We start from the raw sequence: 24,960 nt of genomic DNA, 5'->3' as shown, positions 1-24,960 counted from the left end.
ATTTAAAAGCTAATCATGTCTGATGTATACACATGTACGTATATACGTACTAAAAGTATAAACGTTAAATAGCTTATCGCTATTGTTTATCAAGACAAGATATTTTGATTATTGTAAATAGTACTTATCGTCTTGTAAACAAGTGACTTTGTTTTTGCTTTGTTATTTATCAAAAACATATGAAAATTGAAGAGTTTTAAAGAATCATATCGAACTTATATCATTGTATATACATAATCCATAAATAGATTAATGAACTTTAAGAAACTGTAATAAAATGAATTTATATACAGTATGTATATATACACACACGGACACAAATAATACAGTAAGTATGAAAACGTCATAAGTTAGATCGCTCGTCAATAGCGCCTCATTGAGCGTACCGATCCTAATCCTTTATTCGTTCTTCAGTCGACGACACACCGTCTCGAGATGTGCACGTGTTTTAATCACTGTTCTTTTTCTTTTTCTTTATTCAAAAGTTTATTTCTCTTCGGAGTGTTTGAATAACGTTGAATATTTATTTTTATTATACGAATATACACGATGATAACTTTACATACGATTATAGTTGTCGTCATCGTCGTTGTTGTTGTCTAATTGAAAAAAAAGAAAAACAAACAAAAAATAAAACAATATTTTATATTTTTGTCGAGCAAATTAAACGATAAAAGAGGAGAGGTACGTCGTCGTTGTTTTACGCCGCCTTTCTATTGTTATCACTATCATTCTACGTTGTCGTCATCGATCATTGTTCATCATCGTCATCATCACCATCATCATCATCATCATCATCATCATCATCATCATCATCATCATCATCACCATTGTCTTTTAACGTATTGTTCGATATTCTTTGAAATTATATGTCAAATTTTTTGTGCGTTATTATATTGAAAGTACACACAACGCGCGTTAGTATTGGATTAAGAAAGAACGAATATAAAATTGGCGCCATATCATATTTGTAATGTGTAACCTGTAAACTATATTGTTTTACATGAAGTAATTATTATATCTTATTACACGATTTCATTTTTTTTTTTTTTTTGTTATTTTTTTACGTTTCGATAACGATTTTCATTTTTCATAGTTATTCCTTCATTCATTATCTTTCGCATATAATGTAATCTTAGTAATCTTATTAAACTCAAATATATATATATATATATCGTTGATATTATCAGTTATATATTATCAAGAGATTTTATCAGATTATGTGAAAATTTCTTTGATAACCGAATAGAGATAGATAAATCGTTGAAAAGTTTAATGCGATATGTCGAATACATTTCGAAGTCCTTTTACGATGTGCATATAAAATAACGTAGATTCCTATTATAAATCTTTTTGGGAGAAAGTTATTCAACGATTAAAACAACTTTATTTATTTAATCTTTTCTTAACCGATAACTGGTATATAATAAATAATTTTGTCACGTAGATAGTGTCGTATTGTTTACAAAGAAATATATTCGGAACTTCAAAGATGATTAAAAAATAAATGAATTCTAAAAAATTAAAGAAAAAAACAATAATTTGTTATAAGAAGTATCGAACTGAAGAGACTGGAGAAAAAACAATTGTCAGGGTTTCTGGCAAACTTTCTTCTTCTCTTCAAGTTTATCGATTTTTTACGTATTTATTTAAAATTTGTTAAAGATATAATTTATTAATTTTCATTTTTTTTCTTCTGTGAAATTGAATTTTATCAAATTTATAATTTTATATTGTACATATGAGAGACGTGTCATCTCTCTTGTAGTTTCGAAATGTAGTAGGAGAGACAGGACGAGAATATGATAACGACCGCACTCTGACCATACCTTATCCTGTCACCGAGAGGATGTGACATCGACGCCAACGTCGATTATATATATATATATATATATATATATATGTCGACGTTTGTATATACACACATACTTTCTAAAGTTAATATATAGTGACTGTGAAATTATGTTCGAAGCATTCGTCTCTTATGATTCGAGGTGATATTTTCTTCTCTTCTATCATAACAGAGAATGTTTCTATTATCTTTTTGTATTATACATACACATATATATATATTTTTATAGTACATGTATATGTACACACAAACATACACGCACGCACACATATGCGCGTATATGTATATACCATCCCGTATATAGAAATTAAAAAAGATAAAGGCGCGCTCAATTTGAAAATTTTCTCTTAGAGTTTTTTTTATCTTATACTCTTAGGTTTTTAACTGTTACGCGGGCGATATAATAGAAATGAAAAGGCTAACAACTTCAATGTTCATTGATATGCGATACGACGAGCAGGAAACAAGCAGTCGGCTTAGTATATAGCCTTGGTACACTCTTTGGTTAGACTCTACCGGATGCGTCTGTTTTCGGCATAAAAGATGGCGGCGATATCCTCTCTTACGCGTAGATTTTTTTTATTTATTAAAAAATTTAATTTTATTATCATTTTAATAATGACAAAAGAATTTCGAAGAAAAATGTACAACATTCTTTTTTCTCTCTCTCGTTCATATTTGAAAATCATTCGTATATCAAAAATCATTTGTATATAAAATTTAATTTACTATGTACATCAGGAATGATATTCTTTTTTGTGAAGATTTTACCTTTGAATTTATCGTAGAAAAAAAAAAACAAACGGAAATATGTCACGTCGGAATAAACCAATAAAAATTACTGCTGTTGGAGATGGAATGGTTGGGAAGACATGTATGCTTATTACATATACAACGAAAAAGTTTCCAACGGAATATGTGCCTACCGTGTAAGTAAACACGCAATAATATATAATTATTATTATTCGATTATTTCAAAATTGGCGCGTAAGAAAAGTGATCGGTATAAGCGCGGTGTTTATGAAAATTTAAAAAGATATGTTTTCAATATGCTTATATTAATATTATAATATCACCTTTTGATATATCTTCTTTTTTTGTAAATTAGTTTATTATTATATTAATACTATTTTTTGTTTAGCTTCGACAATTATGCAGATATTATTCGTTTAGATAGTCAAGAATTTGATATAACGCTTTGGGATACAGCTGGACAAGAAGATTACGAACGTCTTCGACCATTGTCGTATCCGAATGTAAGTTATTCTTGAATAAATTATATTAATAAATATAATTAATTCTAATAATGATTAATGATAAATTTTTAAAACAGGAAACTTAATGAGAAAATATATTTCATTGCAGACTGATTGTTTTTTACTTTGTTTCTCGATCAGTGCTCGTAGTTCTTATGAAAATGTTGCGAGTAAATGGTATCCAGAGATAAAACATCATTGCCCGCATGTGCCGATAATTCTTGTCGGTAAGTTTAACCACACATTTTTATTTCGTTGAATTTTAAAAAATCGATTTTTATCATATAACCTCGTTTTTTTCGGTATACCGTTAGGTACTAAAAGCGATCTCAGAGATCAAGACAATTTAGATATAATAACTCCACAGGAATGTAAAAAAATGAAAAAGAAAATCAAAGCTTCGAAATACGTTGAATGCTCGGCTGTAAAACAGGAAGGCTTGGAAAACGTTTTTGTAGAGGCTATTAGAGCGGTTTTGAAAAAACCGCCATCTAGGAAACTCTGTTATATTTTTTAAGAAAAGAAAAAAAATTATATGTATTTATATTTATATTTAGATTTATAATCCGTTGATTCACAAGCAAACTAATATACATTCTACCACTACCAATCGCGTACCACGTAGAATACTCGATTACATATTTTTGGAAATTTTGTAAAGAAAAAATTTTTTAATTATTATTATTGAGATTAACTAATCAAAAATAAGAAAGGTCTTTTATTAATCTTAATCATTTTCTTTTCTTGTTGGTCCTTATGTCTTTAGAAATTATATCTCAAGTTACAATAGCCTTTATAATTTGGAATATTCTACTATGATGATCTAAATATTTTTTTTTCTTGATTAAAAAATAGCTCTACTAAACGCTCATTATGTGTAAGCGTTGAGATAGATGCTTTGTATATTGATATGTATATAAGTTAGTTCGACAAAAATTTTGTTTTATTCTCGTATAAATTCTCCTTTAATTTATTTAATAAATTCGTCGTAGTTTACTAAAAATATAAACATTTTTTTTAATAATATAGGTTTTTGTAAATTTTTTTTTTTTTTTAATATTCCTACATATATCTTCTATATAACAAAAGAAATATAATAAAAAAAAAATTATATAATAATCTGTGTAATTTTATCAGTACACATGAATCATTATTTCTTATAAATGAGCTGTGACTGCATTTACATTTATTTATAATATACAGTTATAAACGAATAAAAAGATAATACATTTTACTACAAAATTAATGTTTAATATATATTTAAAAAACAAAATCATAAAAAAAATTATGAATGATGTTGACAGTTATTTATAATAAGATACATTATTTATCATCATTGTCTCCCCTTTCTTTTTTATAAACTTTATGTTTTCACACATACATAGAAATTTAATATAATTTAATTCATATTATATTATATTGTTGGCTGCAAATATCTCATCAATACTAGCATATTTGTTTCTCCTCCTTTTACTAAAAGTTATATGTATCTATTGAAATATTATAAAAAATAAGTAATCAATCAAAAAAAATTGATAAAGCCAATTATAAGGATAAATATTTATAAATACATGAATATGTATTTCGGACTTAATTGTGAACAAAGATAAATACAGCTTAGAATAATGCCGATTATTTTTATTTCACCGTCCAAAATTGCCATCTGAGAGTGGTGTTACTTTTTGTTGAATTATCTTACCATAACCTCCTCTTCCGCTATCAAAATCAGATCTATATTCGTCTCTTACCTACAATACAATTAATCAATATAATAATTCATATTACATTAGATTAGATATAGCAATAAAAAAAAATATTACTTGTCCTCCTGTCTTTCCACGTCCATATTGTCTGCCTTCTATAAATCCTGCGTCCCAATCTGTTCGAATAATTCTATCGTCAAGACGTGTACCATTAATATATCGCATACAGTTTTCTGCGTCTGGTCTTTGATAATACTCGACGAAACAAAAACCACATGGAGTTTTCTTATATTTATCTAAGCCCATAATGATACGTCTAATATCTCCACATTTGGAAAATAATTCATATATTTGTTCTTCTGTAGTATAAAAAGAGAGGTTACCAACATATAAAGTAGAGGAACTTCTAAGAAGTCTATCTTGCTCTGCTCTAGATCCCTACAATTTAATTAAATTCGCTGTCTAATTCACTGACATAGATAAATATCACAAACATAGAGGTTAACGTTCAAATATGCACCTTAAAATGTTGATCTCTGTACGAACTTAATTCAATCGAAGGTGAAGTAGATGCGTTCAATTTTACTACGGCCATTATATTTATCATAAACTTCACTATATTATTGTAGCAAATTTTTAAAACAACACATTTACGAGTTATTCTTCAGAGAAGATTCAAAAATTTCTTCAGACACATTGGGAACGAATGCAGAAGCGTCGAAGTAAACAGTAATGCCACATTTCAAAATTACAAAATGAAAATTTACAACAATTGGTACCAACATAAAAAACACTTCATATCAGCTGTCGAATTTGAATACAAGTATTTCACGCCTCTAGAAATTATTTTTTTCGATCTGTTTAACTAATTAATTTTTAGTATTACAAACCTTAATAATATTAAATAAAGGTTACATTGTACGCATGTGTATGCGTGTATGTGTATATTACATTATTGTAAAAAAATTTTTTAAATCTGAAGATTATCTATATATATAAATAAACATATATTATTGTATTGATATATTTTATTGTATTGATCTCCATATACCCGAATTTTTAAGCAAAATGCATCAATTTATTTAACTTACCTATATTTGAATTATATGTGCACACTATTTGTAATTTTGAGTCTTCTTTTATAATAGTGTATTAATTTACAATTCGTTATATACGACTTAATTATCAATTATTTTTTAAGAAATAATTTTTTTATAATATATATATATGTATGCATGTATGTATTTTTGAAGCAATATATATGTTCATAATGTACATATATGATTTGTTCATTTCTATATAAAAATCATTTATTTAGAAAATTTTTATTTTGTTCTATTTAAAATATTACCTCAACATTATGCATGCTATCTATATAAACACATGAAAATTATACAATAAAATGTTTACTTAATTATAGAAATAACAGGAAAGATCAAATTGATACAAATGAAAATTCTTTTACCTGAAGTAAAAATATAAAATAAATTCCAACTATTATTTCTTTCCATTTTATATTTATCCATCAATAGGCTGTTTGTGTTTTCAAACACACACATACCTATTTTATTATTACATATCAAATGTAGATTGACTTTTTATTTTATATAATTAAAAATTTTATTTGTATTCATATGGAAGGTATTAAAAAAAGATCAATGCAATAAAATGTGATTAAATTTGTGAAAGTAAAAATAAAGTAGATAACAGTAATTAATATTTAATTTTGAAATCTGTCCACTTTACATAATAATAAACAAATATCATAGATCATATTATAGTACACAAATTTTCATTGCAGATAAAAAATCAGACTTTCTATAGGCTTGCGGCCTATAAAATGGAGTTACATTTATGTTGTGTTCATTTGTCGGACTTGAATCTAATCACAGTTTATTTTGATATACAAGATAACAAAAAATTATTAGTTACAATACTGTAACAGGGTCATTTAAAGAGAGAACAAAGTTATAATATGTCTTACACATATAATTTGATCTCACAACTGTTTACCAAAAAATTTTTTTTTCTGAAGTACCACGCGATTAATATAGCACTTTCTATGAAATAGAATTCTTATAAGATTTTATTATACCGTTGACTGTATATAAATCCCAACCTTTGTTCCATTCTATTTTATATGGAATAATTAATTTCTCACAGACATAATTTTGTTACACCATAAACAGATATTCCTCCTTTAAGGAACAATCATAATTCAATTAGATCCAAAGTATCATTATGCCACTGATATATCCCACTTTTAGTTTTATATGCTTATACAATATATCAACAGAGGAGAGCAACTGATATTATTTCCATGCACTCTTTACGAATATATTCGATAAACATCTCGCCAAATATTCACATGTCATGTTTTACAGGCATTTAAACAGATTCAATGCATACATATAATTCACCATATACATTGTTTTTAGAATAATACATAAAGTAAAAGATAAGGTACCTCCACGTTATTCAAATTTTCTAAAATTTCAGAAATATTAAGAAATGCGATTAATGCTCATCATATATTTTTTTTCTTTATATTTTCCATATATATATTAGTAAACCTTGTGATTGATAAATTTATGAAAGCTTACCCCCTTATAATTGTGTGTTGTGTGTGTATATATATATATCGTATTATCGATATATCGATATATATATGTGTGTGATTGTATATCTATCTATCTATCTATCTATCTATCTATCTATCTATCTATTTATCTATATATATATATATATATATATATATATATATATATCGAAAAAGCCATTTCTAAGCTGTTTATAAAAAAAAATGACTTCTTTTCACTTGTATATTTAATTCCATGAAAATAAACTTGTATCTCATTTTTGCACTTTGCTTATCAACTATATGTGTAATACTACATAGATATAATGAAAACAGCCGCAAAGTTTTTTTTAAAGTAAAAGTAACAATTTATTTTTTTTTCTCTGTAGATAATACGAAATAATTCATCATATTTTTATGTTTATATTTTGCCTTATTAAATATTACAGATAATATTCCAAACATTTATTTAACATACTTTATCGAAGTAGATGCTTTTTTAACTGAATAGTGCAGTTCACAAATTATACATCAATTAATCTCAAGAGAGAGAGAGAGAGAGAGAAAGAGAGAGAGAGAGAGAGAGAGAGAGAGAGAGAAACAGAGAGAGAGAGAGAGAGAGAAAGAGAGAGAGAGAGAAAGAGAGAGAGAGAAATCACGGTCGAAGTACTCTCTTTCAACTTATCGCAGTTTTTAGTAATAATAAGCGTTTATGGATTCATCAATGACAAGGTTTATATAATACCTATACGCGTACACCACCAATATTTATTGCAATTGTTGTTGTTTTAGAACCCGAATGACTATAGAGCTACTTACAAATGTGTTTCATTTGAATACAATTGTTGTTAAGTTATGGAGCTCTCTGTCTAAAGCAAAAATTTTTTAAAGCACCAACATACAAACTCAGATATAATTCTTATATTAATTTACTTTATAGCGCAGGCAATTAATGTTTTTTGTTTTTGTATATTAAATATTGTACCTAATCATTTAAAATATAAAAAAAAGGCAGCATTGTAAACTTAAGATATAGTTTCATTCTCATTGATAATTCTTCATTATTTAGGAGATTGGTTTTTTGTTTCAGCATCCGTTACTTCAATTTCTGTACGCATATCAGTAACAAATATATCATATGCGCTCTTTACTATATAATGTATAGGTACATATAATCATATAACATCTAAAGCCAAGCTCCTGTAATATACACAACACTTGAGGCACTTAAATGTGTGCTCAAAGACCATATTTTTCTGACATTTCTTATATTACTTGCTTATAAGCATAATTCTAAATGGTATGTTATCTCTTGTAACAGTGTCATCAAAAAGGAAAGTCAGTGCCGTAATCAGGTATTCCAATATTTTATAACAGTTGTTTCTTTTGATCAATAGAAACAGAATAATATATTCCAGAATATTGATAACGATTAACTTCAGATTAATCTGTGTCTGATTATAATTGGAATAAATCACTTAAAGCTTCTCTAGTAAAGACTAGAAAGTATTTGGAACACCATGGAATGTTATATTTTCAAAATTTGTTTTATAATTTATATTTTAACGTAAATATATATTGTGTCAAATACATGTCTCAGCAGAGAAAAACTTTTGATTTTATCTTATAAATTTCTACTCCCTTAATGTTTTAGAGATTTTTTTATTTAATAATTTTGTACCATTACATATAAATATTCACAGAAAGTGTGAAAACATTACTCTCTCGCTAATCTTGAAATGAAAACGAACTTCTGAAATGGAAAATATAACACACCAACGTATACAATCTTCATTCTAATGTGGATGGTTCTCTCAAACAATGTTATCTAAATAGCTTATATTATAATCTAACTCAAAATACTGCAAGTATTAACGACTGCAAGTTTAATTTTATTTACATCTAGCAATATCAAAACAAGTGCTCCCACACATACACATTATATATATTTGCCCATGTTATAAATTTGATTTATTATTAAACAAAATTATTAATTTTAGCTAAACTTCCAAAAGCACTCCAGAGTTTTTCTATGCAAGATGCTACGTAATACAATTAAATTTTTTATTTTTTTATTTTTTTATTTTTTTTACTTTATATATACCTTGTTTAATAATTTATTTAATCGATAATTCTTTCTGAAATTCTAGAGTACTTATTCTTTGATAATGTTTTTATTTTTATTTTTTTTCTTGTTCTTCATATATTAAATATTTACATGTTTAATCGTAGCTGCAGATAAATAAGCAAATATTAGCTAAAAGCAGAGTAACTATACAAACAGATGAATGAAGTAGATTTCAGTAAAAAGAATGCGAACTGAAACGTTGTCTATTATTGTGTGTGGCTGTTTATCTCTTTATATACATAATCAATATTCTGGAAAATATATTTCGCTCAATTATGTACACATACAATTAACTAAGATTAAGAAACCTATATCAAAGGTTCAGTCTGTTGCTTGCGTTATATGAAAAACATTATATTTTTGCCAAGATGATATGGTTGCTAATTGAGAGAAAGAGAGAGAGAGAGAAATAGAAAGAGAGAGAGAGAGAGAGAGAGAGAGAGAGAGAGAGAAGAAAAAAAAAAAAAGAAAAAGGTCAGTATCTATTAAAAAATATGCATAGCAAGTTTTTTGGCACTAAGACAATATTTCCCAGTTACGGCCCTGTATTGTGAAGTGTGTAGGCAATTCGGGGAAGGGGAGGGGGCAAAAGTTAGGAGAGAAAGGAATTAAAAGATTAATACATTAGCTTAATATTTTTACAAGCTAACAAATATGTACCTCCAAAATTACAGAACCAAAACAATAACAATATTCTTCTATGCAACATGTTGTTCTGCCAGTAAACGTAACTCTTAAATGTAGGGCAATCGCTGTCTCTCGAAATAATTTGTTTATGATCCATAGTTAATCAATACACATTCATTGTAGGCAAAGTCACTGTACAATGTAAAAAGTTTTCTTCGTTTCCACCACATCCACTTTAGGATGAAAGCAGTAGCGCATTCAATCCATTCAACCCAAATTAATGGTAATATAGCTAAATATTGAAATTCATTGTAGCAGTATCTGTAAATATACTAATGTTATGTTGTTTTTAACTTTTTCATGCACTATATACATATTGTGTTAAATCTAAAATAAAAAAATATCTACAAAGTAAAAAAATAATAACAAAAATATAAAAAATATTACTCACTTAATAGTTTAGATGTTTCCATCTTTTTCATCTGTTTTATGTTTTGTACAAGGTAAGTCACGACAATGTTGTGCTACTTGAGCATAGCTTGGCTTTGTAACATCCTAAGATAAAAAATGCGATAATGAAATTAAAAATTTACATTTTGCTGTTTATATATATAAAATATTTTTTATAAAAACCAGACATTTTAAATTATTACCATTTATATATAGAAATTTCATTTAGATGCATATAAAGAGAGTATGGCTTTTAAGATTGGAAATAATAATGGTAAAAGCAAATTTATGGATAATGAGAAGAATACCACTTAACATACAAAAACATACTCACTAAAGGAAAGGCAGATGTAACTCCAGTATGTAACTGGGAATTCTGTGAGGCAGTAGGGATGTTACAAGCGCACCTGGTCACTGGATCAGACTCTTCTGCTGCATTTGTATTTGTAGTTATGGCCTCATCCACACCATTCATCATGTTCAAGTCATCAGTCTTTATAGATCTGTCAGCGGTGCATTTCAGTAAGAAAGAACTATACCTGAGCATGCATAAGTACAATATATATACATAGATATTATTACAATAAATACAAAGGAAGAAAACATTGCACACAAAATAAAAAATCATGCACAAAAGTATTATTAGTATATAGTATTTATAAAAGGGAACAGGTCTGTGCAAAATTTGCAACACATTGTTAGCGAACCAATATACGTACATTTATTTACCTTCACTGACAATGAAATCCTATAGTTATATATTTTTTTCATATTCATGTATGTAAAAAACATATTATTATATTAAAAACTATGATCGCAAATTAAAATGCTTCTAGAATTAACTTGTAGCTGAATAATTAACAACAATATAATGATGCTAATAATATTAATATTAAACATTTGCACTAGGACCAGCACTAGTGTGAATAATTAATAATAACGATAATATTCCTTTCACATTGTCATTATTATTATTATTATTCATATAATTATCAACATCATCATTATCATCATTGTCAAATAATAATAATAAAATTAAAAATAATAATAATAGTAATAATAATATTAATACCGGCCCCAGCGGCAGTGACAGTGACAGTAGTGACAGTGATAATGACAGTGACAGTGGTGATGTTGATAGTAAATTGTGGTGGTAATAGCAAATAAAAGAAAAAAATAGCACAGCTAGGACATAATTGACTTTCTGCTTGTTTGTTAAAGTAAATAAAAGAATTAAAAATATATAGAAACATTTGAAATGTGTGAATTTATAATAAATTAAACTGAGTAAGTTTGAAAGATAAAAAAGAAAAATTAATAAAATTGCCTTACTAAATTGTAATCAATAGTTATTTCATGCAAATTGTATGCGCCTTTTATTTAATATCTTTTAAGTACTTCACACACTTTTACAAAAAATATATGCTCATTATATAAAAATTTAATAATTTTTACAGAGATTTACAAACGATACTAATTTCTGATCATATTTAAGAACAATTTTACAACAACACTGTATTTTACTGATCTCCAGAAAAATGTGTTGATTATATGCATTATATGTTTGATTGCCATGCAATTATTTTATTATTAAAAAAAAAAAAAAAAAAAAAAAAAGAGAGAGAGAGGGAGAGAGAAACCAAACAAATATAATGCAGCTCCCATGAAACATTAATAAAATTTGTGCAAACTCCTTTAAACAAAGTCACTATAGAAATGTATCTTTTAATAAAAGGAATGGCACAGTGGAACTATTGAATACTGTTATAGAAATTAACCCACCACAATACATTAAAAAGAAATAGAAATTAATTTAAGAATGGTTCACCTGAGTCTTAATATGTTTTGTTTAAGATATTGTAATATATATTTAAATGTATTTAATATATAATATATAATATATAATATATAATATATAATATATAATGTTGCAATCTTAAAATTTCAGGAACCTTATAGTAAGAAAGTAATTTGTAATGTAAATTCCTACATACAAGCAGTAAGATTATGCGTTATATAATATAACGTTGAAACAATGAAATGTGTCTTGATTACCAATGTAATATAAAAAACAAGAATGAGGATAATAACTACATCCATATAACAGAAAACACTAAAGCAACCAACATATAAGCACAGTTTTGCACACTTCAATTTCGTATCGCTTATTCATGCGCGCGCGTTCGCGCGCGCCCGCCTGCTTTGTGAGTGTGTATGTGTGTGTCACGTGTGAATGCGCATGCGACGTATATCGTTACTACAGCCACCCACTGATTGCACGTTACGTGCGTGCTAAGATCGCGCCTATACACGCATGAGTGCACACATACGAAATCCATAAGATGACTCGATCAGTGGCAACAATTTATAGTTGCACACAGTGATTGAATGATAATTTTCTTTATTAAGAAAAAAGATCAAATAAAGCGTCCGTGTTAACGCGTAAACACGAATATGACCGCGTGTTATATGCATGTGTATATATATACATATATTTGTATTTATGTATCTATATACACGCATATATATGTATGCATATATAGAACATATACGTATAGTGCGTACATATACATATATATAAAAATAAAGCACACTCACTTATCGGGAGACGACGGAGGAGTGAGGGTGATGGTGCTGAGGGCGATGTCTGTGGAGTCAGTGTTGCTAGCAGAAGGATTGGAGATTGAGACTGTGGGTACAGCAGGTGTATTTGCACCTCCAGAACCAGTGGTAGCCTCTAATAAACCAGTATGTCCACCAGCGCTCGATCCAGGACTTGCCGACCTACTGCTATTTGCCAACTGTTGATAATTAGTCGCGGAATCTTTCTCCTTTATATTTTTTAGTTTTGCTGTTCCCTTTACCACATCTGACAGTCTATTTTGTGACTGTGAACTGTCGTTATTAACAGTTTCTATAGATGTATTATGGGTTTTCGTAAGGTCGGCGTCTAGGCCAGGAAGAGGGGGAAAAGCAGAAGCTTCCAAGTCAAATTGTACCCCTCGATTGTATTGTGTGTTGTTATTACTGCTAACAGTGGACTCCCTGATCGATGGTAGAGCATTATTGTTAGCCTTGGAAATAGTATCTTGATCTTTGGTCCGGCGATGTATACGATGACGTGGATATTGTCCTCCAGATTCCAACGTCTGTACATCGTTTTCTTGTGGCCCTTTTGTTGAGTGGTTACTGTTATATTGCATTTCCGCAGTAGACAGACCTGCATGAGAGGAATGGAACTTTGTGCCGCTCTGACAGGAAACAGAAGTAGGTTTTATTGTAGGTAAATTGGATGTAAAAGTAGGAGATGGCGTTGCCAAAGATACTGGTCCCCCACTTATTGGAGGATGTGATGTACGACCTATAGGTACCATCCCACCTCCACTATCCATTGGACAACCTCTTTCAGAACCATTTCTTTGTTTATTTCTATATGTTAAACATATAAATACGTATCTATGAATATCTATTCACAAATAGATTGATATATTTATTATAAAATATTTATTTGTAGTTTCCTACCTGTGTCTTGGATTGTATCTTGTATTATGAGGTTTAAATGTACTATGAGGGGTAATTCGATTCATTGTGAAAACACTGGACATATCGAAATAAGCAGGACTTGCTGGCCCCCAAGGCATCATTCCAGCAGGATAAAAAGGTTGATGCTAAATAAAAACAAAAAAACAAGAAAAGAAAAGAAAAGAAAATATATATACATTTATTAAGGTAGCTTATGAAGTTTGACATATATATAAATATAAATATTGAAATGTGTGTATGTGCGTACACATACGTTTATTTATACTTCTTTATACGATACAAGTTATTTATACTCACATAAACATGAACCTGATTAGCATAAGGTGGCATAGTAGTTTGTGGCATAGTGGTACCGTTTGTATATAGGAAGCGTTGTTGTCCAGCCGTATAATTACTCGGATCATAAACGGGCGGTGGTGGTGGAGTTCTATACCCATTTTTGATGCCACCTACTCCAGCAACAACAGGTATTGGTAACCTATTCATTGGTTTAGCTTTGATTCGAGCCATTATTGGCTTTCCCTGATTAAAAAATGCGTATGATAGTTAAATTTTTACCTACTTTATTACACTGCACAAACAAAATTTCTCTTGTCCAAATATTTAGGGGGAAAAAAGATAAATGAGAGAGAGAGGGAAAATAATAAAAATTTACCTGAAATTCTCGAACTTCTTCACGTAAAAACCTATAGGCCTTTTGAGCATCCTCATCAGATTCAAATGTTACATACCAAGAGCTATTATGAGCAAACTCGCAAGAAATAAACCTTGGACATCCTTCACCAGAGAATAAATTCTAGAATTGCAGTTTACAGAAAATCTAATTAATTAATATTAAATCTAATTTTCTAAAGATTTGATATGTTTAATAATTGATAAGAAATGATAGATCAATAGAAATATAGATTAATATCCAAAATTATTGAGATAATTTAACATTAGATATGACTAACCTTAACTTCTTCCAATGGTGTACTATCAGGTATTTCACGCAGAATGACAATACACCGTTTATGATTAGGTCTTACTTTTTGACCTTCTTCATCCACTTGGACATTTGGAGACTCTCTTAACACTTCTGTTATAAGCTTTATATCTTTTGTTAACTTCTTCACTTGATTGAAATTAGCTACTGTCCATATGGGTACATATTGATCATTATCCATTTGCGATAATAAATATGTATCATTGGCTAAATTCTCTCTATAATAATTCATTACCACAATATATTAAATCATTTAATACGAGTAACAAATGATTCATATTGATACATGATTTATTATTATTATCAATTGAAAATATTAATATTACAAAACAAATGTGATCACAATACCTGGAAAAATAATATTCAAGCTGTGAAGAGAGCATCTGTTTGAGTTGATCCAGAGGTATGCCAGAAGCAGACAGATCTGCCATCGTGGTGGGAGGAGTTGACACATCACCTAATGTAGCAACATCTACACGATTATATCCTACTGCACCTGCAATACCTACGGCATGTTGCGACGAAGACTCCAATAGATTAACACCTGCATCAAGGGTTAATTCATTTCCACTTTGTGCTCCATTCATGATGCTGTATTCTATATTAGATGCATTACTTTCAATCGCAACCGTAACTGGACCCAAAGTTTCAGGGGTGGTCGGATAAACCGCCCCTGGTGGGAGCTTCCCAATGTCCCCATTCATGTACACGTACCCTAAACAGAATAGAATAAAATTTAGTACTAGAGATAAATTAATAAAATTATATGACATTCTACTGAAATTAATTGTTTAATACTTACATTATATATATACTTTTTTTTTTATCTATTTAATGCGGTCGAATGGTTACTTAATATGTCTGCAGTAAAAATTTTACTCGATAAAGGAAACTGTGACAAAAGATTTCAAATATCTCATAATTTATATGCGAAAAGATAACGAAGTATATACTTTGTTGAAAAAAAATTATATAAAAGAAGAATAAAAAGAAGTAATAATTACATCATCAACAAAGAAAAGATTTCTAATTACAAATTCCAATAGAAATTAAACTTTGGGTGTGTATGTATTTAAATAACCTTAAAAGTGAACTTACATGTGGAGATATATAAAACATTTATATAAAACAAGATTATATAAAATATTTTTGCAATATAATTACTTTTTTAAATTAAGGTATTATATTACTTCTTATTATAGCTCTTAAATATTATTGCCACTACCATCATATATTAAAAAAGAATTGAAATATTGCAAAAAGCTAGTACATTGTTAATGTTGAAGAAAAAAAATAACTCATTTAAATATTTAAAAAAATTCTATGATTAATAACACACAATTGTCACTAATATAGAAATGAGTTTAAAACAAATTGCTTAAACATCTGCTGCATCATACATTGTACTTCCACTGACCAGATAGTAGAGAGAAACGAGGAAAAGGGGGAGTGGGGAAGAGAGGAGGGGAAGAGAGAGAGAGAGAGAGAGAGAGAGAGATAAAGAGAGAGAGAGAGAGAGAGAGAGACAGAGAGAGAGGGAGGAGAGAGAGAGAGAGAGATGGTGAAAGAGGGACAGAGACAGAAAGCATAAGAAAATGTCAACTTCGAAAATTTTCCCATTAATAAAATATTTAGTTCCTAAAGTAGATTACTAACTACTAATGAATTTAATGTCACAACAAGGATAGAATAAGAATAAAGCGACATCGAAAAGATTGCAAATTGCAAAGCAAAATGATGTGAGAGAAAGAGAGTGAGAGAGAGAGAGAATGTAAGGTAGAGGAGAGGTAAGCACATGCTAAAATTTCTGAACTCTTATTGAAAGTTCCTATGCTACTGTCACGCGTATAGATTCGAACGTCACATTGTATCCTTTTGATATAGTTCTTCGGAAAAGGTTGCGGCATAAAAAGTAAAAATTTATAAAAGGCAAGATATGCAATATGTTGGAGACGACTGGCCAAATATAGAGTGAGATGCTGGCCGGGCGAACGAGCACGCAGGCATGTACGAATCGTAAGCATTCGAGTAGTACACTTTCGTATATCATAGATCGATACCGAAATCACTATTCATCGTAAAACAATTCTGAATTCCATGTGTCTTTATCACTTAATGCCTTTAGGAAGCTTCGTTTACTGCTTCGTATACTCGGGTATGTAAGTACCGTGAGCACACACAGAACACTCTGTGTGCTAAAAACGAAATCTTATTCCACGTTTTAACAAATGAAAAAATCGTTATAGCCCGTATATCTACCCTATTATTATCTTCTATATCATTTGGATAAATGTGATTAGCGCCAATTGGCAATTTAACAAAATTCTTACCGAGAGGAAGAATCAACTCAACACACAATTTCTCAAGGAAACTACAAAATGGCTGACACAGAAAGGCACATGCCGTGGCTCAGTGCATTATGGGTCGTTGGTATGTAGTTCGACGAAAGTGATATCTATCGGTTATTTCGATAAAATCCTAAAATTTCCCCGCTAAAGTTAAAGTGATTCGACGTTTTCATTTCGGATGATGATATTTGTGATATTACGTCGTCTATCCACGTCTATCTCATCATAGAGGCGCGACATACGAATTAAATTAAATGTAAAAATGATGTCAAAACAAAGACTTTATTTCGTACTATTTCATACAAAACTTTTTTTCAATTACTTTTATTCAGAATTTACTTAATAATTAATTTTTTTTCCTTCTCTAGTTTTATAATTATTCCAAAATTTATTATTTTGCGATATTATATAATTATGTATTCAATATTCGTTTATATATTTCATTTTAACTTTGTATCGTGTTCGTTAATAAATATATGTACCTACAAGATCCTATACAATTTACGTACATATTTTAATGTTTTAACTTTAAAAAATCTTAGATTGTATATTATATAAAATGACGTGCAATTTTACATATGCATGTCATAAATGTAATAGGATTTGATAAGAAAAAAAAAAAAAAAAAAAAAAAAAAGACAAAGAAAAATATTCCAAGATGTATATGTTCGTACGTACAAATAGCATTTTATCGACTACGAGAATAGTACGTATCTAGCTCACGAGATATCGTGACAAACCATGTTTGCGAATGTTACGCGTGTTTGATTTTTTATCAAATTTTTATTTATTACTTCGATATAATAGTAGAGATTTTATCATCGACCAGTATTAAAATTAATGATCATCGTTTAAAGACCAATACAAATAAATAATGATAGTTTCTTCTTCTTTTTTTTTCTTTCTTTTTTTTTTTTTTTTTCGTTACATGAATTTATTTCTTTCTAACTTATGATGTAATTAGTCACTGTGTTATATAGCTATTCATGTAACATCAAGTACTGTATTATACGTAAAAAACTAAAAAGTATTATTTGTGCTTCTAACGATCTTGTTAGAGAAAAATGGAAAGCTCTGCTTCTAACGATAGTAGAAATGGAACACGAAGAAGTAATCGCTTAAAAATATCATCGATGATCATCAAAAATTCAACTAAATATACATATATCGTATGTACAATTTGGGTTTTTTTCTTTTTCTTTTTTCAGAATTGAAACAACTGAATTTAAATTTATTTCTAAGATTTATAACTTCTATGTTCAATGTTTAATTTTTAATGTTCAGATTATTTAACTAGCTTGATTTTTCCTTTGGAATTTCCTTTTTTTTGATTGAATAGTAGCGTCTAGTTTTGGTTGAGAACTTGGAATGATTTCATCTAAATCTATTAAATTTGGAATAAACTCAGTATTTGATTTTTTGATATTATTGTGTGATACTGTTTCAATTGTTGTAACAATATTTTTGTAATTATCAGCAGAAACGATATTATTGTTTACGTTATTACTTAGTACTCTTTCAGATTTGTATAGAGCCACTAAACTGAAATTTTTTAATCTTTCTAAAATTGTCATTGGAATAGCACTACAAGCTAAATTATAACTTTCTTTTATTCTATTTCCATATTTAACATTATTAGAAACCTGTAAAAAAGAAGAATACAAAGTTTATAAATTATAAAAAATAAAATTATATATTTATTTTATACAGTTAATCATATATTATATACATTAGAATTTTTTATGTAAATACCTTTTCAAGAAATACATTATTCTTATTGATAATAAGGGGTTTAATACTTTTACATTTAACCCATGAATGTATTAATTCTTTTTGATCAAAAAATATCACATGATATTTTACCTATAATTACATATAAACAAATTAATGTAATATATTTAGTTTGCACAAATATAGATATGCATATTTATAAAAAACTTTATTATCATAAAAAAGGAATACTGTATCTAGATATCTATTTATATTTATATTTACAGGAATTATAGAGTTTCTTTTCAATTCATAATATCTAAATTTAATAGGACAATCATCCACCATAGCAGGCCACCATAAGTAAGTATTTCTTTTTGCCCATACTATACTTCCAGCGTTATACTTATTTTCTATTAAATCAGATTCTATTTCTTCTGGCTTAGGTTCTTCCGGAATAATACATGATGCTATTTTCATATCTATAAGATTAAATATTTTAACTGTAGAATTATGCCAATAAGTTGTTTAACAAAGTGAAGGATTTTATAATTTTTTATTTAATAATATCATCAATGTATTTATTTTGAGAAATTTATTTACCAGAATTCATTTCACAATACCATATAATAGGTACATCTACTGGATCATGATAGTCTATGGTATACCTCCATTTTTTACATTCTTTTCGACAACATTGTATCCACATACCTATATCTCGACGTGGTTGTAACCATTGTAATTTATCCTGCCATGTTCCATTACCATTGTATTGAGACAACATTGGCATATTGTGATCGTTCTCATTTATAATATATCTATCCAAATTATTTATCTTACGTTCTAAAATAATAAAGTTTCTCTTTTAAAATTAACAAATTCAATTATCAACGATCACACTATGCACTAAATAAAATAAGTGAAACATTTAAATTTTCTTTCATTAAATACGATTATATTGTGCAATGGAATACAAATATTTACAATATATTAACTTTTCTATGTGAAGTTAAGATAATAAATAGATAAATATATTTTTTTTAGAAGCATTGATATGTCTCATTATATACGTAAATGAGTAAACTCATTTCTATTATTAATACCTTTTCTCTCACAAAAGTTTTGATTCTTTTTACTATAATTAGTTGACTTTTTACTACATGTAGCTTTTGTCGTTGTATTATTTTTTGTATTTCTGGGTGTTTCTATTATTTCCTGTATTTCTTGTATATTATTTTCATTATTTTTATACAATTGTAACTTTTTTGTTATCGATCTAGTAATTCTTGGTTCTACTAATATGTTGGAATTTTGTGTTACTCCCTTTATATTAGGTATTTTTTCTGTTTTTTTATTCTCTTGTTGAAATATATTGTATTTTATAGTATTACATATCTCAGAATATTCAGTATTATTCAGATAATTTTCAGATTCAAGAACAACACCACTATCCCTATCATTGATCTCATAGAATCTTTCATCTTGATACGTTAACTTTTTTGGCTTTAACTCGTTTCTGTTCCATTGTTTCGTTTTCTTTATTGGCGTTGTAGGTATCAATAAAGGTCTTTTTACTATTGGTGTCTGTTTACTAATTTCAATAGTATTGTCTGCTCGAACAATATAATTTTCTTGATTGTGCTGTAAAGCAAAGATAATATCTGTTGTCTCATTCTATGTATTAAGTGTTTTTTAATAAATGATTCAATCATCATTAAATATGATATTTATATAAGAAAAGCCTATTTGTGAAAAAAGAAATTTCCTTCTTATTAGAATAAGAAGAATATTAAAAATAGAAATTACTTACATAATTTAATATTTTATATATAAAGTGTATAATTAAAATATTGTTTATGTAATAACTTACTTTTATATATATTTGATAAAGAGAACGAGAAAGAGAAATACCTTCGATAAATCCGTTTCGGTTGAAGAAACATATGATCTTGTACAGACATAGGGACATTGTTCAAAAGGGTTTTCATTGTCAAAAGTTTGAGAAGTTGTTACGTCATAATAATGAAAAAGATTTTTTTTACTATTTATATTGAAATTTTTCATACTCTGTTCTATTTCTTCAATAGAATTAAGATTAAATAGAGAACTTTTAGAGAAATTCATCATATATATATTTCAGATATATAAATTGAAAAATATTCAATTAAAGCGATTTTTTTAAATTGACAATCTTTTGCAAATTTTAATAATTTGAGTCTCAGATATTTTAAATATTACAATAATATTTTAAATATTTTAAATATTTTAAATATTTTAATTACTACAATAATAGAATATACTAATAATTAAGATATTTTAAATACTATAATAACGTTTTTATGGAAAGTCAATAATTTAATGTCGAGAAACCCGCCACATTTAATACGGGGTTCGCACGAGATTGCACACGGTAACTAACGAGGACGATGTTAGCCAATAGAAATGGACTATTAATGATGAAATTTGATCGAGTTTAATCATAATATTAATACCATAATAAAAGAGGTAAGAGAGAGAGAGAGAGAGAGAGAGAGAGAGAGAGAGAGTAACGATAAAAAAATTTATTGCCTCTTCGATGAGATAATTGAAATCAAAACTCCTGATATACGTATTTTTATATGTATTGGTAAATGTATAAACGATTTAATAAATTAAACCAACACGACGACTCTTTTGATTAACTTGATCAGGTAATTTGTATTATTGATAAATGTTAGCTGATCGCATAATGTATAATTTTTTATTTGTTTTTTTTTTTATGTTTTTTTCTCTTTCTATTTATTCATCATTTACACCGTGTACGAACCTAATTAATTTTCATATGATGTAATTGTTTGATTAAAAAAAAAAAAAAAAAAAAAAGAGAGAGTTTTATACGATTGAAATAAAAATATTTACGCTGAAATAGTCAATATTTTAATTTGAAAGTTTTTATTTTAAATCTGCTTTATAAACTACATATATACATCGTGAACAAGAAATGTTGTATTAACGGTTTTTGATGTTAACTTGTATTTTATAAATACAATTGCAAATACAAACGCATATACGTATATACGTGAGTGTTCCTTCTGCATCGATAAAATATATTATATATTTAATAATAATAATCGTTTATAAAATCAAATTGTTTCTACTATCATAGAGTGACTATTTTGTTAGTGACGCGATCGCTCTTTTTTATGATTGAATTCGGCTCGGTTGCCGAAGGTAACCGAAGGTGACTTCGGCTCGCGTCAGCTATCCACATAGAAAATGGAGTTTGAGCGGAGCGAGCGAAGCAGCTATTTTCTACCGTCAATGGGTGCAGAGCAAGAGTTCTGAGTCGAGTGTACTTTCCTGTGTTCCTCTTGTGTATTATCGATTAGTCAACATTTTTATGTTTGATTCTGGGAGACATTGCGTCTGGAATTAACTGATAACGATTAAAAACTATTAAAAGGTAAGTTATTAACGTGATACGGTTATAAAGCGGCGAAATGCCGAACGAAAACTTCGGGTATTAGTGATCATTCCGTTTACAGTGCGCACGAATTCGTTCTGCGCATGCGCGATCGCGGGAATGATAAATTTTACGTAGATACTACGAATATTTCGTTATTACATGTTCAACCTATAAATTATTATATGTTGATTGAAAAATAGTGAAATTTTTTATATTATTACGTTATGTAAAATAATTAATGGGAAAGCTTTACCTATTATTTATTTCACATTTTTTTTTATAGGAAATCTTTATGAATAGTGTATAAAATAAATAGTACATATATATTTATTTTTTATATCTCAGAATTAGATGTGTTATGGATATATATAAATAATTTTCATTTTTTTACTTTTTAAAATTATTTTTTTTATTAGAAGTATCAGTGATATGATTCTTTTTTATACTATCTTGTGAATAAGACGTTGGAACATGAATCTTAAATTTTTTTAATTTTTTGTAACTTTATTATATTTTAATTATATTAAGTAACATTATTTTTATTGCATTTTTTAATTAATGCCTTCTATCGTTCCAATTGATATTTTATTATTAATTCTTGTTTTTTATTAGAATAATGTCTGCTACTACTCAAGACGATCGACCAACAAAGACCAGTCAGATTAACAAGAAAGATAATGAAAAATCTCGAAAAGTCTTCACTTCTTCACATAAAAAACACAAGCATGAAGATAGTCGCCATTTTAAATTTGGACGGAAGCGGTTACAAAGTTTTACCAATAATACTAAATTTTTTCCACCGTACAAACGTAGGAAGAAGGAGGGTATTATCATACCACCAACTAAATTTCTCTTGGGTGGTAATATATGTGATCCATTAAATTTAAATAGTATGCAAGATGAAGAAGTAAATAGAGCTATGAATGCAGTTACTCCAAAATCCAGTCCTTTACCAACGCCTAAGCACAAAAAAGAAGCAATTGAAGTTATAATTCCACCAAATATTTGTGATCCTCTTAATTTAAGCAATTGTAACGATAATGAGGAATATGAAAAACAACTTATTTCTCCAACAAAAAAAGGCTCCAAACGACGAAATAAAAAGCGAAAACGTGCTTCTTCGGGCTCTGGGAAAGATGATGCAAAGGAAGTGCAAGAAATAGAGATGAAAGATAACGATATTATAAATTCTGTAGAGTCAAATGGCAGTAGTGCTTCAGAAAGAGTTACGTCTTTGTCAGAAGATATTGCTTCTGATTCTCCACCAGAAAACCAAATTAAAGAATGTAAATTGGAAAGTCCACACAAGGATAAAGTTAAATTACGTCTAAAGGGACTGGAAGATCTTAAAGATAAACGATTAAGAAAGCTAGATGTGAAAGATAAAATAGTGAGTCCAGTTATTCCTCAACCTGGTGCATGGAAGCCTAGACCACAACATCGTCCAAGCCAAGATAAAAAGAAAAAACAGCAACCCTTACCAAATTTTAAAGAAAAGGATGCCCGTTATCAGTATGGAAATTACAACAAATATTATGGATACCGCAATCCACATCATGTTGTGGATACAAGATTGACTGTATTTGCTCAGCGTAAACACTTATTTTTGGGAAAAGACATTCTTGACATAGGCTGCAATATTGGACATATTACTTTATCAGTTGCGAGAGATTTAATGGCACGAAGTGTGACAGGTATCGATATTGATAGAATGCTTATTAAAATTGCACGCAAGAATGTTAAACATTATGTGAACTGCGTTCAGTCACCTGCAAGCAACGAGGACAATGGAGAAGGGCAAAGAGATTCAGATACAAACTTTTTTCCTATGTCTATGCCAATTAATTATGGACCCATTGACATTCCTGGTTTCACTAAAAATAAAAATCATAGAGGTTTTCCTTATAACGTTACTTTTGTACAGGTAATATAAATTTTTAATTCGAGTAGAATAATAAATAGAATATATACTGATAATTGTTACATTTGATCACAGGGAAATTATGTATTAGAAGACGATGCCCTCTTATGCTTAGAACAACCTCAGTTTGATACAATTCTCTGTTTATCCATTACCAAATGGATACATTTAAATTATGGAGATGCTGGATTAAAACGAGCTTTCAAACGTATGTATGCGCAATTATGTCCAGGTGGTGTGTTAGTATTGGAGCCACAAGGATGGGGTAGTTATGGTAGAAAAAAGAATCTCACGGTATGTATCTTTCAGTTTTTTGTTTAAGTTTTTCGGATTTTTCATGTACATATACTTATATTTTTTTTATTAGAGTGCAAATCACTATTTCATTTGTTTCAGGAACGAATATATAAAAAT

At 28.4% G+C, this 24,960-nt stretch overlaps 5 protein-coding genes and 1 long non-coding RNA gene across 18 annotated transcripts in view; 3 read left to right on the top strand and 3 right to left on the bottom strand.

The window, feature by feature from the left end:
* The first annotated feature begins 404 nt into the window (after nucleotides 1-404).
* On the top strand, nucleotides 405-3,839 carry LOC122627316 (ras-like GTP-binding protein RhoL). Its single transcript, XM_043808388.1, has 5 exons — nucleotides 405-684; nucleotides 2,641-2,781; nucleotides 2,994-3,108; nucleotides 3,218-3,335; nucleotides 3,423-3,839. Exons 2-5 carry the CDS (start codon nucleotides 2,663-2,665, stop codon nucleotides 3,623-3,625), a joined length of 555 nt encoding a protein of 184 aa, XP_043664323.1. The 5' UTR covers nucleotides 405-684; nucleotides 2,641-2,662; the 3' UTR covers nucleotides 3,626-3,839.
* Nucleotides 3,840-4,662: 823 nt separating this feature from the next.
* LOC122638081 (nuclear cap-binding protein subunit 2) lies at nucleotides 4,663-5,557 on the bottom strand. Its single transcript, XM_043830738.1, has 3 exons — nucleotides 5,332-5,557; nucleotides 4,929-5,249; nucleotides 4,663-4,856 (listed from the first exon to the last, which is right to left on the bottom strand). Exons 1-3 carry the CDS (start codon nucleotides 5,416-5,418, stop codon nucleotides 4,752-4,754), a joined length of 513 nt encoding a protein of 170 aa, XP_043686673.1. The 5' UTR covers nucleotides 5,419-5,557; the 3' UTR covers nucleotides 4,663-4,751.
* Nucleotides 5,558-10,125: 4,568 nt separating this feature from the next.
* LOC122637584 (la-related protein Larp4B) lies at nucleotides 10,126-17,566 on the bottom strand. 8 transcript variants are annotated; one of them, XM_043829802.1, is made up of 12 exons: nucleotides 17,453-17,552; nucleotides 15,925-16,014; nucleotides 15,739-15,837; nucleotides 15,471-15,666; nucleotides 15,091-15,340; nucleotides 14,793-14,933; nucleotides 14,435-14,659; nucleotides 14,117-14,262; nucleotides 13,193-14,023; nucleotides 10,929-11,133; nucleotides 10,596-10,699; nucleotides 10,126-10,465 (listed from the first exon to the last, which is right to left on the bottom strand). In XM_043829802.1, the coding sequence occupies exons 3-11, from the start codon at nucleotides 15,824-15,826 to the stop codon at nucleotides 10,604-10,606; spliced, it is 2,178 nt and encodes a 725-aa protein (XP_043685737.1). In that variant the 5' UTR covers nucleotides 15,827-15,837; nucleotides 15,925-16,014; nucleotides 17,453-17,552; the 3' UTR covers nucleotides 10,126-10,465; nucleotides 10,596-10,603. The 8 variants fall into 8 exon arrangements, with proteins under 8 accessions (XP_043685737.1, XP_043685738.1, XP_043685736.1 ...); XM_043829803.1 differs by lacking the exon at nucleotides 15,925-16,014 and having other exon boundaries at nucleotides 17,453-17,566; XM_043829801.1 differs by having other exon boundaries at nucleotides 10,929-11,097; nucleotides 15,471-15,837; nucleotides 17,453-17,554.
* On the top strand, nucleotides 16,680-17,501 carry LOC122637585. Its single transcript, XR_006329268.1, has 2 exons — nucleotides 16,680-16,909; nucleotides 17,007-17,501. It is a non-coding gene; the product is annotated as an uncharacterized LOC122637585 (long non-coding RNA).
* A 1,066-nt stretch (nucleotides 17,567-18,632) lies between the features above and the next one.
* LOC122638039 (zinc finger CW-type PWWP domain protein 1-like) lies at nucleotides 18,633-21,387 on the bottom strand. 4 transcript variants are annotated; one of them, XM_043830656.1, is made up of 6 exons: nucleotides 21,092-21,387; nucleotides 20,284-20,821; nucleotides 19,784-20,023; nucleotides 19,466-19,662; nucleotides 19,223-19,333; nucleotides 18,633-19,113 (listed from the first exon to the last, which is right to left on the bottom strand). In XM_043830656.1, exons 1-6 carry the CDS (start codon nucleotides 21,305-21,307, stop codon nucleotides 18,760-18,762), a joined length of 1,656 nt encoding a protein of 551 aa, XP_043686591.1. In that variant the 5' UTR covers nucleotides 21,308-21,387; the 3' UTR covers nucleotides 18,633-18,759. The 4 variants fall into 4 exon arrangements, with proteins under 4 accessions (XP_043686591.1, XP_043686592.1, XP_043686593.1 ...); XM_043830657.1 differs by having other exon boundaries at nucleotides 19,466-19,632; XM_043830658.1 differs by having other exon boundaries at nucleotides 19,892-20,023.
* A 669-nt stretch (nucleotides 21,388-22,056) lies between these two features.
* The window catches only part of LOC122637862 (7SK snRNA methylphosphate capping enzyme-like), a 6,076-nt gene continuing 3,172 nt past the window's right edge, over nucleotides 22,057-24,960 (top strand). Inside the window, exons 1-4 of one of the 3 annotated variants that reach the window (XM_043830341.1) lie at nucleotides 22,057-22,622; nucleotides 23,238-24,549; nucleotides 24,622-24,840; nucleotides 24,943-24,960. The exon at nucleotides 24,943-24,960 is cut by the window's right edge and continues 759 nt beyond it. In XM_043830341.1, the coding sequence (XP_043686276.1) occupies nucleotides 23,242-24,549; nucleotides 24,622-24,840; nucleotides 24,943-24,960 (1,545 nt within the window). In that variant the 5' untranslated portion in view covers nucleotides 22,057-22,622; nucleotides 23,238-23,241. The remainder of the gene's footprint in view (nucleotides 22,623-23,237; nucleotides 24,550-24,621; nucleotides 24,841-24,942) is intronic. The other 2 variants (XM_043830339.1, XM_043830340.1) reach the window with 2 other exon arrangements.

This window comes from Vespula pensylvanica, chromosome 2, assembly GCF_014466175.1.
Source record: "Vespula pensylvanica isolate Volc-1 chromosome 2, ASM1446617v1, whole genome shotgun sequence".
NCBI classification, from domain to species: Eukaryota; Metazoa; Arthropoda; class Insecta; order Hymenoptera; family Vespidae; genus Vespula; species Vespula pensylvanica.
Note: the sequence above shows the minus strand (reverse complement) of the source record. Positions and strands in the feature narration are given on the sequence as shown.